Source organism: Aphelocoma coerulescens, unplaced genomic scaffold (genome assembly GCF_041296385.1).
Source record: "Aphelocoma coerulescens isolate FSJ_1873_10779 unplaced genomic scaffold, UR_Acoe_1.0 HiC_scaffold_193, whole genome shotgun sequence".
In the NCBI taxonomy this organism is placed as follows: Eukaryota; Metazoa; Chordata; class Aves; order Passeriformes; family Corvidae; genus Aphelocoma; species Aphelocoma coerulescens.
In genome coordinates, this window is record NW_027183541.1 from 115,727 (window position 1) to 129,339 (window position 13,613).

Sequence of the window (13,613 nt, forward strand, 5' to 3'; positions counted from 1 at the left end):
GTGGTCGCAACGTGGGCGTGGCGTTTGAGAAAGCCTCGCCCCCGGCAGCAGTCCGTGGGTACCCCGCCTCCTTCCCTGGCTCCTCGCCTTTTCGCTGCGGTGGCCGTGGCGCGTGCAAGCACCGCCCCTTACCCGGGCGGCCCCGCCCGTCCCACGCAGGCAGCGCGGGGCTGGGGCGGGCTCGTTCGTCCCGCCCCTTCGGGCGTGTCCCCACGAGGTCACGCCCCTCCCCGTTCATCACCGCCCCCCCACCATCCCTCCCCGTGTCCCCGGTTCCCCCCCCCCCCCCGCCCCCGTTCCGGCCCCATTCGCCCCGGCCCGGCCGAGCCATGAGCCGCTTCGGGCCGCCGCCGCTGCCGCTGCTGCTGCTCGGGGCGCTGGGAGCTCTCAGCGCTCCCCCGGCCGCGGGGCAGGATGCGGCCCCGAGCCCCCAGCCCAGCGCCCGGTCCAACGCCAGCAGGTAACGGCACCCCCGGGACAGGACGGGACCCCCCGGGACAGGACACGACACGGGACGGGACCTCCCCCAGAACGTGGCACCTCGGGACGGGATCGACACCCCCGGAGACAGGGCTTGGCCCGAGGCGGTACATTGCCAGGACAGGACACCCTCGTCCAGGACCCCCTTGCGGTCCCGGACACCCCTCTGGGCACCGGGACAGACCTTCTTGCTCCTCGGTCCAGAACCCTAACCACGAGCTAGGATCCCCCTTCAGACCCGGGATTGCCCCATGACTCCCTGGAACCAGGAGCCCGCACAGCCCGAGACCCCTCTCCGGGGTCTGGGACCCCCCGAGCTCGGGTTTTTCCACGGTCTGGGCCCCTCCGTGACCCCCTCCGCCGTGTCCCCCCAGGCCGGTGTTCCCGGTGTTCCCGTGCGGGGGGGACCATCGCGGGGAGTCGGGGTTCATCGCCAGCGAGGGCTTCCCCCGGCATTACCCCTCCGGCAGCAACTGCACCTGGACCATCACGGTACGGACCCCCCCGGGGCACCCCGAAACCCAGTGACACCCTGCCTGCCTTCCAACTGCCCCCCCCGGTCACCATCCAGGGACATCCCAACCACCCCTCAGGCATCCCAAAACGCCGGGGTTCCCCCTCGGCTGTCCCAGCTCTTCCCCTCCGTGTGTCCCCGGGTGTCCCCATGTCCCACAGGGGGCTGAAGGACAGGTGGTGACACTGCTCTGTGTCTCCCGTGTGTCCCCCTGATGTGACTTCATGCTGCCCCCCCCAGTAACCCAAGGGCCGAGTGGTCATATCCCAATGTCCCCAGCGCTCCCAATGTCCCCTAATGTCCATCATGGCCCTTCAATGTCCCCAAGCCCTGCTAGGTCCATGAGGACCAGGTGGTGACACCCCAAAGTGCCATCCAAGGGCCAGGCAGTGTCACCCCAAAGTCCCCATGTCCTCCCCAATTCCTGAGAAGCAGGTGGTGATGACACCCCAATCCCCAAAATCCCCATCATCCCCCAGCTGCCCAGGGGCCAGGTGGTGACCCCCTGATGTCCCCTAGGTCCCCGAGGGCCAGGTGGCCACCCTGTCCTTCCGCGTCTTTGACCTGGAGCCAGACCCTCTGTGTCGCTTTGATGCCCTCTCGGTGTTCGGGGGCCACGGCCCCGGGGCACCGCTTTTGGGGCGCTTCTGCGGCACCTTCCGCCCGGGGGCCCTGCGGGCGCCCCAAAACCGGCTCCGGCTGCACATGGAGAGCGACGGTGGCACGGCCGGGAGGGGCTTCCTGGCCTGGTTCAGCGCTGGCAGCCCCCCAACCAATGGTGGGTGAGAGAGGGGCTGGGGGGAAGACCCCCCAAAAATAAACCAAGGGGGAGGGAGCACCGCCGGCGGGGAGCAGGGACAATCCCACGGGGACACCCCCAAAACCACCCGAAGAGATCCCTGGAAATTTGGAGAACTCCAAAACGCTATAGTGACACCCCCAAAATGTTGTGGAGACCCCAAACCCCCATGGAGACCCCCAAACCCCCATGGAGACCCCCAAAAACCGTGTGGGCTGAGAGGCTAAAACACCTCCCAGGAGGTCCTGGGGGTTGTGGAGTGAGGTGGGAAAAGAGGAAGAAGCAGGGGGAAACACTGTGGAGTTGGGAAAAGTGTGAGGAGAAAACAGTGGGAATGAGGGAAAGGTGTGAATGGAAAAGGAGGGAAAGGTGTGAAAGTGAAAATAGAAGGGAAAACCCTAATGGGACAAAATGTGAGGGGAAAGAATAAGAGGAAAATGAAGGAAAATTGTGAGGAAGAAATAGAAAAGGGTGGTGAAAAACGGGAGGAAAGCGTGAGGAGAAAACAGGGAAATGAGGGAAAAGTGCAAGGGAAGAAAGGAGGGAAAAGGTGAGGAGAAAAGAAGGGGAAAATGTGAAGGGAAAAGGAGAAAAACGAGAGGAAAACAAAACAAAAAAAACGGGGGGGGAACTGAAAAGAAAAATTTTTTAAATGGAGGGAAAAAGTGAAAGGAAAGGAAAAGTTTGAGGGAAAAATGGGGCAAAGTGTCAGGAAAAAATGAGGGCAACGATGGCACAAAATGGAGGGAAAAGCTGAGGGGAAAAGGGGGACAAGGAGCACTGCCGGCAGGGAGCAGGAGACCCCCAAACCCATGTGAAGAACCTCCAAAATCACAAGGAACATCCCCCCCCCCCCAAATCCACCGTGGAGCCCCCCAAAATTCCTTGAAAAACCCATAGACACCCTGAAAACCCCCATGGAGATCCCCAAAACCACACGGACCCCCCCGAGCCCCCCGCAGACCCCCCCCCAATCCAGCCCAACCCTTTTGCAGGGCCCCCCCAGGGACGGCGGCGTTCGGGGGTCTTTAATAAACCCCATTTTTTCGGGGAGTCCTGGCACTATTTTGACGGTGAGTACGACCCCCCCCCACCCCCCAAATTTACAAAAACATTCCCGGGGGGGGGTCTTGCACCCCAAATTCCATTTCCTCCCCCAATCCCAGGGTGGTTTTGGCAGAGCCCCCCCCCCAACTTCCCCCTGATTTTTGGGGGGGTCTCAGGGACAGAGGAGACGCCGGCGGTGCGGGACAGTGGGGGGGGATTGTCCAAACGTGTCTGTGCCCCCCAAAAATGTGATCCCGCCCTGCCCAACCCCCAGAGCATCAGTTTTGTGGGGGGCGGCTGGAGAAGCCCCAGGGGAGCCTGAACACCCCAAATTGGCCAGAGGAGAATTATCCCCCCGGGATCAGCTGCTCGTGGCACATCGTGGCCCCCCCTGACAAGGTTTGGGGGCTCCTGGGTGGGTCGGGGGGGGGGCGTTCAGAGGGGGTTTTGGGGAAGTTTGGGGCAACACCGGGGTCGTTTGGGGGTGTCAGGAGATTTTGAGGCAGTCGCAATGGATTTGGGGGATGGGGGGGGGAGGGGGAGTCAGAAGAGCTCTGCAGGTGTCCGGGGGGGTTTGGGAGGAGAGGAGGGATTGGGGGGGGGGATGTGAGTCAGAAATCTTCTGGCGGGGGTCACAAGGGGGATGTTGGGGATGGTTGAGGAGAAACCAGGATGGTTCGGGGAGGCTCAGGAGAATTTGGGGAGGGGTCTGAAGGGGTTGGGGGGACCCGGGGGGGTTCAGATGGACCCAGAGGGATCCGGGGCCGGGGGTTTGGGCCTGAATTTGGCGGAGCGGAGCGCAGGTGGTGGAGCTGCGGTTCGGGAAGTTCGACGTGGAGCCCGACCCCCACTGCCGCTACGATTACGTGGCCGTATTCGAGGGGGGGGCGCGGGACGACGCGCGGCGCCTCGGGCGCTTCTGCGGGGAGGAGACCCCCGGGTGAGCCCCCCCCGGGCTCCCGCAGCCCCCATCATACCCGGCTGAGCTCCCCCAACCCTTTGTGAGCCCCCCCCAAACTGTCCCGATCCCTCCTAAATCCACCCTGACCCCCCCAAACCACCCTGACAGCAACCTGCCCCCCCCCAAGCCCCTCCCGACCACCCCCCCAAACCTACCCGGGACTCCCCCAAACCCCTCCCGACCCCTCCCAATTCCCTCCAAACCCTTCCTGACCCCTCCGATTACCGCCCCCTCCCCGGGACCCCTGCGAGCCTCATCCTGACCTTCCAAACCCTTCCTGCCCCCCCGCAAACCCCATCCTGGACCCCCCCCAGCCCCCTTCGTGTTCCCCTCAAAGCCTCCCCTGACCCCCGTGTTCCCCCAGCCCCATCCTGTCCAGCTCCCCGGAGCTGCTGGTCCAGTTCGTGTCGGACTTGAGCGTCACCGCCGATGGCTTCTCGGCCACCTACACCCTGCGGGACCGGGGCAGCGCCCCCGAGACCCCCCCCCCGAAACCCCGGGGGGGCGGGAAGGGGAAACCCCCTCCCAGTCCCAAAGCGGGGCCCCCCACGTCCCCCCCCGCAGGGACCCCGTGCCCCCAGCGCTGCCGCCGCGCCGGGACCCTCCAGAGCAATTTCTGCAGCAGCGATTTCGGTGAGAAAATGGGGTCGGGGAGGGGCAGGGGAGGTTGGGTCCCCCCCAAACCCCCAACCACGGGGGCGTCCGAGGTTTTGGGGTGCCTGAGCCCCCCTTCCTGTGCCTCCAGTGCTGACGGGGACGGTGAAATCGGTGTCGCGGGGGCCCCCCCAGGAGCCGGGCTGGGCCGTGGTGTCCGTCCTCAGCCTCTACAAGTCGGGGGGCCTGGGGGTCCCCCAGCCAACCAAGGGGACCACGCTGCGGCTGCAGCTGCCCTGTCACCTCTGTCCCGCGCTCAAGAAAGGTGGGTGCGCCCGGGGGGGGCCTGGAGGGGTCTCTGTGGCCCTCCACGTTCTGACACCCCCTCCCCAAATCTCTTCCAGGCTCCAGTTATGTCCTGATGGGGCGGCTGGGGGGGGACGGGGGAGCCCTGCTGCCCCCCGACGCCTTCGTCGTGCCCTACCGCCCGCAGCAGCAGCAGGTTCTGGGGAACCTCAGCAAGAAACCGTGTCGGGGGACCCCCTGAGACGCCCCGGAGCCCCCCCGGAGCCCCCCCGGAGCCCCCCGAGTTGGGGGGACGCCCCCCGCACATATGCAAATAAAGGGTGCAGCGCTGGAGCATGTGAGTGAAGGTGCTGGGGGGGACCCCGCCCTTGCTCCGCACTCAAGGGGGGGCACAGATTGGAGCCCCCAAAATGGGGAAGGCCGCCGGGGGGACTCCCCGTGACCTCCCCTTTAAATGGTGCGGCGCCTTTATGAGGGGCGGGGCCAAGAGAGGGGCGTGGACACTTAGAGGGCGTGGCTCCCAATAACGCCGGGGGCGTTGCTTACCTCTGTTCTGCCTCTGATTGGCTTTCTTGCCCCTTCCGTGCTTGTCAATCATTGCTCTCACTCCTGATTGGTGGAGCCGCCCCGCCCGGTCCCCAGGCTCTCAGAATTCCGCCTTTGCCTCAAGACGATTGGTTGCTTGCACATCAATCTGGGGCGCTGCTACCGCCCCCTCGAATCCGATTGGCTGCTGCCACCGAAATTTTCGGGGCCGTTGCCAAGCAACGAGCTCCGCCTTCTCGCTCGCCGTTGGTGAAGAGCGTGCTTTAGCTGTGATTGGCTGCAATTGGGCACCACACCCACCGCGGCTTGATGACGATTGGCCAATTTACCTATCAATCAAAGAGCAAACTTCCGCATCTCTCCTGACGAAGCCCCCCACTCACCCTCTCCGATTCGCCGCCGTCCCGCGCGCCCCTTGTTCTGATTGGCTGCCGCTCTGACCCCGCCCCTGTGGCGGGGTCCGGAAGTGTCCGGGGCTCAGTCGGGCAGCGGCGGCCGCGGCGAGCGGAGCTCTGGGGCCGCCATGGCCGCGGGGGCGGTGGGGGCTGTCACGGCTGAGCTGCCGCCGCCGCTGGGCCGCCTGCCCGGAGGAGCCGGCACCGAGCGCGCCCTGGAAGAAGCAGAGGCCTGCGGCACCCTCAGCCTGGCCGGCCGGCGGCTGCGCGCCTTCCCGGCGGCGGCGGCGCGGCGCTGGGACCTCAGCGACACCACACAAGCCGGTGAGGCCGCGGACCGGGGGCAGGACCCCCGACCCTTCTCCACTCCCCGGGGTCACTCGGGATGTTTCCCCCCGCCCAGGGGAGGCTGCGGGTGCCCCGCCTCTCTCAGCGCCTCCCGGAGCCCGAGGCCTGCGGGAGGTGCCGGAGGCGGGTGAGGAGGCGCCGGGACGGGACGAGCCGGAGCGCCTGGTCCGAGCGGTCCGGCGGCCTCAGTTTCCCCCTCGCTGCTGGGCGGGTCTGAGTCCACGGACGGGGCGGTTGAGGGGGCATCAGCACGCCTGTCCCCAGGGATCTGCGTCCCCTGTCCTTATCCCTGAAGATCTCTTGTCCCCATCAGTCGCTCTCCCTCCCTGAGGGTCCCCCGTCCCTATGGGTCCCCGTCCCTGTCCCGCATGTCCCCCCGTGTCCCCCTCGTCCCTCCAGACCTGTCCCGGAACCGTTTCGGGGAGGTGCCCGAGGCCGCTTGTCGCCTGGTCTCGCTGGAGGGGCTCAGCCTGTACCACAACTGCCTGCGCAGCGTCCCCCCGGCCATAGCCAACCTCCAGGCCCTGGCGCACCTGGACCTCAGGTACGGCCCAGCCCCGAGAGGGCGATTTGGGGGGGTCCAGCAGCGCCCCGTGACCCCGCTGTGCCCCCCGCAGCCGCAACCAGCTGAGCTCTCTGCCCGCCTGCCTCTGCCTCCTGCCCCTGCGCGTCCTCAACGCCAGCAACAACCGCCTGGCCCAGCTGCCCCCGAACCTCGGCGCCCTGCGCACGCTGCGGCAGCTGGTGAGCGCCGGGGCACGGGGGTCGAGCCCCGCGGGGGTCGGATCGGGTTGGGACCCCCCCTGACCCCCGTTTTGCCCCGCAGGACGTCGGCTGTAACCGGCTGCGGGCGCTGCCGCCGGGGCTGGGGCAGCTGCGGGCGCTGCGGGACCTCAATGTGCGGCGGAACCAGCTCTCGGCTCTGCCCGAGGGTAGGTGAGGGACTCGGGGCGGGTCCCGCAGCTTTGGGAAGGTCCTGTTGATCCCTCGCGTGTCCGTGTCCCCCCCTCAGAGCTCTCGGAGTTACCCCTGGTCCGGCTGGATTTCTCCTGCAACCGGGTGGTCGCGATCCCGCGCTGCTTCCGGCGGCTCCGGCACCTCCAAATGCTGCTGGCGGACAACAACCCTCTCCAGTTCCCCCCTGCCCACGTGAGTGGGGCCCCGGGGGATCCCTCGACCCCCCAAAAGCTCCACCTGACACCCCTGTGCCCCCCCAGATCTGCCTGAAGGGCAAAGTTCACATCTTCAAGTACCTGGAAACCGAGGCTGCCACCCACCCCCCCCCAGCATGGTAAAGGCGGGGCTCACAGAGGGGGGACCCCACTGTCCCCTCCTGGGGGGTTTTGGGGGTCTCTCAGCCCTGTTTTCCCTCCGCAGTCCCCCGGACGAGCCGTGTCCCCTCTGGCCACGGGGGGGGCTGGACTCTGGCTTCCACAGCGTCGACAGCGGCAGCAAGCGCTGGTCAGGGAACGAGGTGGGATTTGGGGGCATTTTGGGGGGCAGAGGAGAAATTTGGTGTGTTCCTCAACTGACTCCCCCACCCTGCACCCCCCTTTGGCACCGTTTCAGTCCACAGATGAGTCCTCGGAGCTGTCCCGGCAGCACAGGGAGATGCGCAGTGGGGCAGGTGAGGGGGGTGGAACCCCCAAAACCCACCCCAGGACCTCCTGTCACCTTCTGGGGACCCCCCTGTCATGCCCCTTGTCCCCACAGCTGGTGACAGTGACCCGGAGCAGCTTGAGGAGGAGCCCACACCTGAGGTGACATAACCCCCCCAACCCTCTCTGAACCCCCTCTCAAGTTTTGGGGTTCCCCTCCAAATCCTGGGCCCCCCTTTGTCCCCCAGGAGCAGCAGAGCCAGACCCCAAGAGGTGACACCCTCGAGGATATCAGGTGAGGGGCCTGGGGAGGTTTGGCAGGTTCAGGGAGAGTTTGGGGGCTCAGGGAGGATTTTGGGGAGTTTTGACTCCGCCTCTCCCTAGAGGGGTCCCGACTTCCCGGAGACGCCCCAAGAACCTGGAGGTGTGGAGAGAGAGGGAGAGGAAGAGGAGTTGGGACAGGTACTGGGGGGGACAGGGACTGGGAATTGGGGGCTGGGATTGTGGATTTGGGGTTGGAAATCAGGGACGGGACTGGGGACAGGTGGGGATGGAGGGGGCAGACTGGGACAGGGATTGGGGGTGGGTTTGGGACATTGGGAATGGGATCAGGGGACAAGGGCCAGGCACTGGCTGCTCTCACTCCCCACAGGAGCCCCCCCCAGAGACCCCCCTGGACAACGACGATGCCGGTGAGGACCTTGTTAGGCTCATTCCTAATTAACACGGGTCTCAGTTATCCCTTCCTCCAGGCTCAGCCCTAATAACAGGAGTCTTAATTACTCCTCCACTTCCCCCAGGACACCGACAGAGCCCCCGGCCCCCCCTCCACCCCTCCAAAACCCATCGCCTGCCTTGGCCCCTCCTCCTCCTCCTCCTGCAGCGCCCCCAAACCAGGTAGGACACAGCCCCCCCCTTGTACCCTCCCCCAGTGCCCCCCAGTGTGTGATCCCCCCCAAATCTCCCCCGCAGCCCCCCCGGACCCCGACCAGCGGGAGTTGATTGCTGAGATGCGCCAGGTAACGACCCTCCCTCCCCTCCCCGTTTATTTTGGGGGGGTTTGGGGGTCTGCTCCCCCCTCACATGTTTTGGGGGGTGCCTGCTGTGACCCCATCCCCACAGAGCCTCGAGGCGCTGCTGCAGCTGCGGCTCCCGGATGAGTTGGGGGACTCAGAGCTGCTTGGCCGTGTGGCTGCCCGGCTGCGCCCCTGGGCTGTGAGTGGGACCCCCAAAGCCCCCCCCGGCACCCCAAAACACTCCCTAAATCCCAGAACCCCCTCACATCTGCCCAAAACGCCTCTCTGAAATCTCCACAACGCCAAAACATCCCCCCAACCCGAAAACATGCCCCTGAACCCTGAAAACACCCCCCGACCCCCCTAAAACCTCCCACCACCCCCATTCTGCACAAAGTCCTTCAGAACTCCTCCAAGACCCCTCTACCCTCCTCAGACCCCCCCTAGAACCCCCGAATCCCCCTGAACCCCAACCTCTCCCCTGACTCCTCTCATTACCCCAAAACCCTTTTTTATGTCCCTGGCACCTGCGTAACCCCAACAACACCCCCCCAAGCCCTCCATGCCCCTTTTTTTAAAATTTACCCCCCAAACCCTCCCTGACCCCCCTTTTTCCCCCCCAGAGCCCCCCCAGCACCCGCCGGACGCCACAGCCCTTCCCCTGCCGGCGCTCGGGGGTCCCCGAGGTACCGTTTTGGTGGGGGGGAGGTTGATTCGGGGGGGTCCTGCGCCCTCCCACAGCTGACATGGGGTTCCCCCCCCAGGTGAAGCCCCCCCGTCCCCGGCGCACCCCCCCCGGGCTGCTCTTCGCGCTCTTCTACGGCCTCCTCATGGCGCTGCTCGTCGCCGCCCACCGCGCGCTCTTTGGCTGCTGAGGGACCCCCAAACCCGGGGGAGTCCCCCCAAAACCTCGGGGGAACCCCCAAACCCCCGGGGGGGGGTCCTGTCTCTGCACCTTTCCCTCCCCCCCCTCCCCTTTTCTTGTGCCTTAACGCTGGGGAAACTGAGGCAGGGAAGGGGGAGGGGCTGAATCCCTTTTGCCCCCCTGGGGGGTGTGACGTTAATTATTCATATTATAATTAATTATAATGAGTTATAATTATGATCTTTATTATTATTGAGTTATTATTATAATGAGTTATTATAATGAGTTGTCATACAGGACTGTGAGCATAATAAGTTAATAATTATAGTTAATTGTAAGTTAATTATAACGGAGAGATGTTAAAATACGGATGACGAAAATTTATTGTAATTAATTATTATTAAAATTATTATATTTAACTATTATATCGTTGTTATTATAATTAATTATAATAATTATTTTGTGTTCTAAGTATGGAAATCTTCTCCAAACTTATACTTGGTACATCTCTGTCTCTCTGTGACGACTGGGGGGGGTCACCGGGTGGGACCAAAACCTGGGGGGGGGTGTCACTAGTTTTTTTTGGGGGGGGGGGGGGTGTGGTTTCAGTCCTGCCCGTCTCCTGCCTGCCACTGCTGAGCTTTTTGTCCGTTTTTGTCTTTTCTGCGCCCAAAAGGGGATGCTCCCCCTCCAGCTATGCTGTGTCGCCCCCATTAAACCCCTCCCTAAATTAACCACCACTAATTCCCCCCTTCCCCCAGCAGGTACTGGAGGAGCTGAGCCCGGCCCGAGCCCCGCGGGGGGGTTTGGGGGTGTCGTCCCCCCCCCGAGACCACCTTTAATTCCCCCCCCTCTCCCCCGCCCGCCGGAGCCTCAGCGAAGCCCCGCCCCCAGCGCAGCCTCGGCGCCATCTTTGTTGAGGGCAGGCGGCCCTGGCCGTGCCCTCAGCGGTGAGGCTGCGGCCGCCATCTTGGCTGCAGGCAGGCAGGGGACTGTGGGGGGCGCCATCTTTACTGAGGGCAGAGCTGTGAGGGCGCCACCCGCGGCCGCCATCTTTAGTGAGGGCCCCACGAATTTAGAGGGGAGGGGCGACTTCGGCGGGGGAGTTCAGTTCCAGAGAGGTACCAAGATCGAAGCCGTTTCTATCGAATATATATTAGATATCACGATAAATCTCTCAAACCAAAAATAAAACCTGGTCCCGGCGGAGGGGGAGGGGCGGCGCACTGCCAGGGCTCCCCACAATCTGGGGGGCTGTGAGGGATGGGCCAAGCCCCTCACAAGCAGCAGCAGTTAGAGGAAGGGGTTGGTGGTCGGGTGCCTGATGCCGAATGGGGCCGTTGGGGTCGGAACCGTCTGCAGGGGGCACAAAAGGGGGGGTCAGCAGCAGAGAAAGGGGGTTCAGGAACCTCCCCTCACCTCCTCAACTCTCCCCCGGCCCCCTCCTCACCACAAAGGGGTTGGTGGAAGCTTTGGCAACGTTGAACCCACCAAAAGGCAATCCTGGGGGGTGAAATGGGGAGGAGTCAGTGGGGGGGTTAGGCAGAGGTTTCGCCAATATTTAACACCCCCACTCCCCTCCGGCTCTTACCATCAGCCTGGAAGGGGCTGGGGAATCCCCCAGGAACGGGGGGCGAGGTGAAAGCAGCACCTAAAAGAGGGGACACAGCATTGGGGACCCTCCAGACCCCACCCTGGTCGGGGGAGTGGGGGGCCAGTGGTCACTCACCAGGGCCGTTGCTCTGGAAGGGGTTGGTGGAGGGTCTGGGGGTCACGGGGGCTGTGAAGGGGTTGGTGTAGCCTGGGTGGGGGGGCACAGGTGTCACCCCTGGGCCCCCCCTCACCTTTAGAGGTCCGAAGGGTTGGGGATGAACCCTGACTTACCCCCATAGGGCAGCGCTGGGGGGGCACGGAAGGTCCCAAAGAGGCTGTGGGGGGAGGGGTGAGCCGTGAGGGGGGGAGGGTCAGGTCCTGCACGCTCAGCAAGGTAGGGGGAGAAAAGGGGGGGCACTACCTGACAGAAGCTCCTCCCCCTGTGGGCAGAACAGAGGTGGCCCCACCCCCTGCAGGTGCAAGAGAGAAACCATGGGGGGGTCCCCAAAAACTCCCAGGACCCCTGAGAGTGACAGAGTCCCCAAAGCCCCCCCCCAGCACTCAACAAAGAGAGAGTTGATACTAATCCTGGATGGGAGGGGACCTAAAACTCCTTCCCCAGCCCCCAGAATGTGATGGGGGGACTTCCTCCCCCCTCCCCAAAAATTCCAGGGGTCTCAGGTTGCCACCAAATCCTTCCCCATAGGCCCCACAGTTACCTTAGAGTGGTGCTGGGACCCCAAGCCCCATCCCCAGAACCGCACAAAGAATGGGAAGACCTCAACTCCCCCTTTCCCATTAATCCCAGGTGTTCCAAAGGTATGGGGGGCAACCAAACCCCTCCCTAGTCCCCCATAGGCTGACAGGAGGACCCCAAGCCCCCCTCCCAAGAGTCCTGGGGGGTCTCAGGATACCTGTAGTGGTGGGTGGGGTGTGGAAGGGGGGCACAGCTCCCCCAAACGCTGGTGCTCCAGGGCTGGTTCCAAAGGCATCAAAACTGGGGAAGGCAGACCGGGGTGGGGCTGGGCCTGGGGAGGGGGCTGGGGTCACTCATAGCTGGTCACCAGGCCCCCAAGAGACCCCCATGCTCCATGACCCTCCCAGCCCTCCCAGAGCACCCCAAAACCTCCCCAGCTCACCGGGGAAGGCAGCAAAGACAGGTCCTGGGGCAGGGCCAGCAAAGGGGTCACCCCCGATGTCAGCCAGGAGGTCGGTGCTGGCCTTTCGGGCAGGCTGGGGAGGGCGGTGGGTGGCTAGGCGGGGCTGGGGGGGCACCACAAAGTCAGGGGGTGGAATTCCCCCTGGGTACCCCCAAAAGTGCCCTGGTCTCACCTGTGGCAGTGTCCCCGTGTCCCCATGGAGGAGCTGGGGGGGCGCGGGCTCCGCTGTGTTGCTTTGGGGGGCTTTCACTTGTTCTGGTGCCACATACCTGCCAAGGGAGGGCAAAATACTGACTGAGGGAGTCCTCACGCGGTACTGCCCTCCGCAAATGCACCCCCAACTCCTCTTATACCATCGTTTTTTCTCGTATTTCTCCTGCAGGAACTCCTTCACCTTCTGCGGGTCGCAGGAGTCAGGGAGCAGTGAAGTCCGGGGGTCGAAGGTGCCGAGCCAGACCCGCCTGCAGGCCTGGGGGGATCGGGGAGGGGACATGGGGATGTGGGCAGGGTGGGATGAAAAGAGCAGGGCCTTCACAGCCCCTCCCTTACCTCATTCCCGTGCTCCTGCAGGAATAGCACCTCGGCCTCGGTGAACGTCGTCATGGAGATGGACTTGACACGGTGGGGAGGGTTCAGTCCCCGCCTGCGTAGGGATTCGGGGGGTCAGCGCCCCCCCTGCGCCCATAAACACCCAAAACGGAGCTTTTTCTCTCAAAAAACCTCATCCACGAACTCCAGCATGCGGAACAACGTGCCTCGGCCACGCCCCCTCCCGCTAAGCCACGCCCCTAGCGGGCGCAGCAAATCGATGACAGCTTGACCCGCTGTGGCCCCACCCTCCGCGATCTGACCCCGCCCCCCGGGCTAAACTTGCCGCGCCCCCTCCCGCGGCCCCGCCCTCACACCCACGGCCGCGCCCAGCTCACAGCGCCCCAGAGCAGCCGGTGCACACGAGGCTGCCCACGCTGATGTCCACGTAGGTGACGCCGCGCTGGCCGCACTCGAAGCAGAGCCGGTTGGCGGGGACCGCGCTCACCAGCTCCCGCACCCGCCGGCACCAAACCTCGGCCTCCGCGTCCCGGTTCGCGCTGCCCCTGCGGGCCCCGGGGCCTCCGCCGGGCCCCGCGCCCGGCCCGGCACCTCCGCCGCCGCCGCCCGCCGCCATCTTCCCGCTCCCGCGGGCCCCGCCCCCGCCGCAGCGCCGCCGCTGATTGGCCGCGTGCCGCGGGCAGCGCCCCCTGGCGTCCCGTGCTGCGCGCGGCTCTTCCCGCCCTTTCCGTCCCCTCAGCGCCAGCACCCCCCCGCCGTGAGGGGATTCGCCCCCCCGACGCGACGGGAAACGCCGCATTTTGGGGAGGTTTCACGGAAAATCAGCGTTTTCCACCACGGGC

The 13,613-nt window shown here is 64.7% G+C and overlaps 3 protein-coding genes across 8 annotated transcripts; 2 read left to right on the forward strand and 1 right to left on the reverse strand.

Annotated features, from left to right (window-relative positions):
* Window positions 1-301: 301 nt before the first annotated feature.
* On the forward strand, window positions 302-5,034 carry PCOLCE (procollagen C-endopeptidase enhancer). 2 transcript variants are annotated; one of them, XM_068998981.1, is made up of 9 exons: window positions 302-460; window positions 855-972; window positions 1,514-1,772; window positions 2,789-2,866; window positions 3,115-3,239; window positions 3,644-3,780; window positions 4,166-4,434; window positions 4,547-4,720; window positions 4,800-5,034. In XM_068998981.1, the coding sequence occupies exons 1-9, from the start codon at window positions 330-332 to the stop codon at window positions 4,940-4,942; spliced, it is 1,434 nt and encodes a 477-aa protein (XP_068855082.1). In that variant the 5' UTR covers window positions 302-329; the 3' UTR covers window positions 4,943-5,034. The 2 variants fall into 2 exon arrangements, with proteins under 2 accessions (XP_068855082.1, XP_068855083.1); XM_068998982.1 differs by lacking the exon at window positions 2,789-2,866.
* A 569-nt stretch (window positions 5,035-5,603) lies between these two features.
* On the forward strand, window positions 5,604-10,317 carry LRCH4 (leucine rich repeats and calponin homology domain containing 4). Of its 3 annotated transcripts, none has more exons than XM_068998963.1 (17): window positions 5,604-5,966; window positions 6,390-6,534; window positions 6,608-6,734; window positions 6,817-6,922; window positions 7,003-7,139; window positions 7,208-7,281; window positions 7,368-7,464; window positions 7,560-7,617; window positions 7,704-7,750; window positions 7,837-7,883; window positions 7,973-8,050; window positions 8,241-8,280; window positions 8,389-8,485; window positions 8,561-8,607; window positions 8,711-8,803; window positions 9,228-9,290; window positions 10,234-10,317. In XM_068998963.1, exons 1-17 carry the CDS (start codon window positions 5,771-5,773, stop codon window positions 10,309-10,311), a joined length of 1,530 nt encoding a protein of 509 aa, XP_068855064.1. In that variant the 5' UTR covers window positions 5,604-5,770; the 3' UTR covers window positions 10,312-10,317. The 3 variants fall into 3 exon arrangements, with proteins under 3 accessions (XP_068855064.1, XP_068855065.1, XP_068855063.1); XM_068998962.1 differs by lacking the exon at window positions 10,234-10,317 and adding an exon at window positions 9,369-10,052 and having other exon boundaries at window positions 5,605-5,966; XM_068998964.1 differs by lacking the exons at window positions 9,228-9,290; window positions 10,234-10,317 and adding an exon at window positions 9,369-10,052.
* Window positions 10,318-10,602: 285 nt separating this feature from the next.
* On the reverse strand, window positions 10,603-13,393 carry AGFG2 (ArfGAP with FG repeats 2). 3 transcript variants are annotated; one of them, XM_068998967.1, is made up of 12 exons: window positions 13,149-13,393; window positions 12,772-12,865; window positions 12,576-12,691; window positions 12,395-12,491; window positions 12,202-12,295; window positions 11,977-12,090; window positions 11,484-11,532; window positions 11,354-11,397; window positions 11,199-11,270; window positions 11,061-11,120; window positions 10,920-10,972; window positions 10,603-10,825 (listed from the first exon to the last, which is right to left on the reverse strand). In XM_068998967.1, exons 1-12 carry the CDS (start codon window positions 13,385-13,387, stop codon window positions 10,763-10,765), a joined length of 1,095 nt encoding a protein of 364 aa, XP_068855068.1. In that variant the 5' UTR covers window positions 13,388-13,393; the 3' UTR covers window positions 10,603-10,762. The 3 variants fall into 3 exon arrangements, with proteins under 3 accessions (XP_068855068.1, XP_068855067.1, XP_068855066.1); XM_068998966.1 differs by having other exon boundaries at window positions 11,199-11,249; window positions 12,202-12,325; XM_068998965.1 differs by having other exon boundaries at window positions 12,202-12,325.
* Window positions 13,394-13,613: the final 220 nt, after the last annotated feature.

Excerpts from the sequence above, each read along its gene's own strand:
- PCOLCE (XM_068998981.1), top strand. The coding sequence starts at position 330 with ATGAGCCGCTTCGGGCCGCCGCCGCTGCCGCTGCTGCTGCTCGGGGCG. Across the intron at positions 1,773-2,788 it reads TGGCAGCCCCCCAACCAATG|GGCCCCCCCAGGGACGGCGG; the intron begins GTGGGTGAGAGA and ends ACCCTTTTGCAG. Across the intron at positions 4,721-4,799 it reads CTGTCCCGCGCTCAAGAAAG|GCTCCAGTTATGTCCTGATG; the intron begins GTGGGTGCGCCC and ends AATCTCTTCCAG.
- AGFG2 (XM_068998965.1), bottom strand. The coding sequence starts at position 13,387 with ATGGCGGCGGGCGGCGGCGGCGGAGGTGCCGGGCCGGGCGCGGGGCCC. Across the intron at positions 12,326-12,394 it reads ACACGGGGACACTGCCACAG|CCCCGCCTAGCCACCCACCG; the intron begins GTGAGACCAGGG and ends GTGCCCCCCCAG. Across the intron at positions 11,533-11,976 it reads CACCCCACCCACCACTACAG|GGGGTGGGGCCACCTCTGTT; the intron begins GTATCCTGAGAC and ends TTGCACCTGCAG.
- LRCH4 (XM_068998962.1), top strand. The coding sequence starts at position 5,771 with ATGGCCGCGGGGGCGGTGGGGGCTGTCACGGCTGAGCTGCCGCCGCCG. Across the intron at positions 7,140-7,207 it reads TCCAGTTCCCCCCTGCCCAC|ATCTGCCTGAAGGGCAAAGT; the intron begins GTGAGTGGGGCC and ends GTGCCCCCCCAG. Across the intron at positions 7,884-7,972 it reads GACACCCTCGAGGATATCAG|AGGGGTCCCGACTTCCCGGA; the intron begins GTGAGGGGCCTG and ends GCCTCTCCCTAG.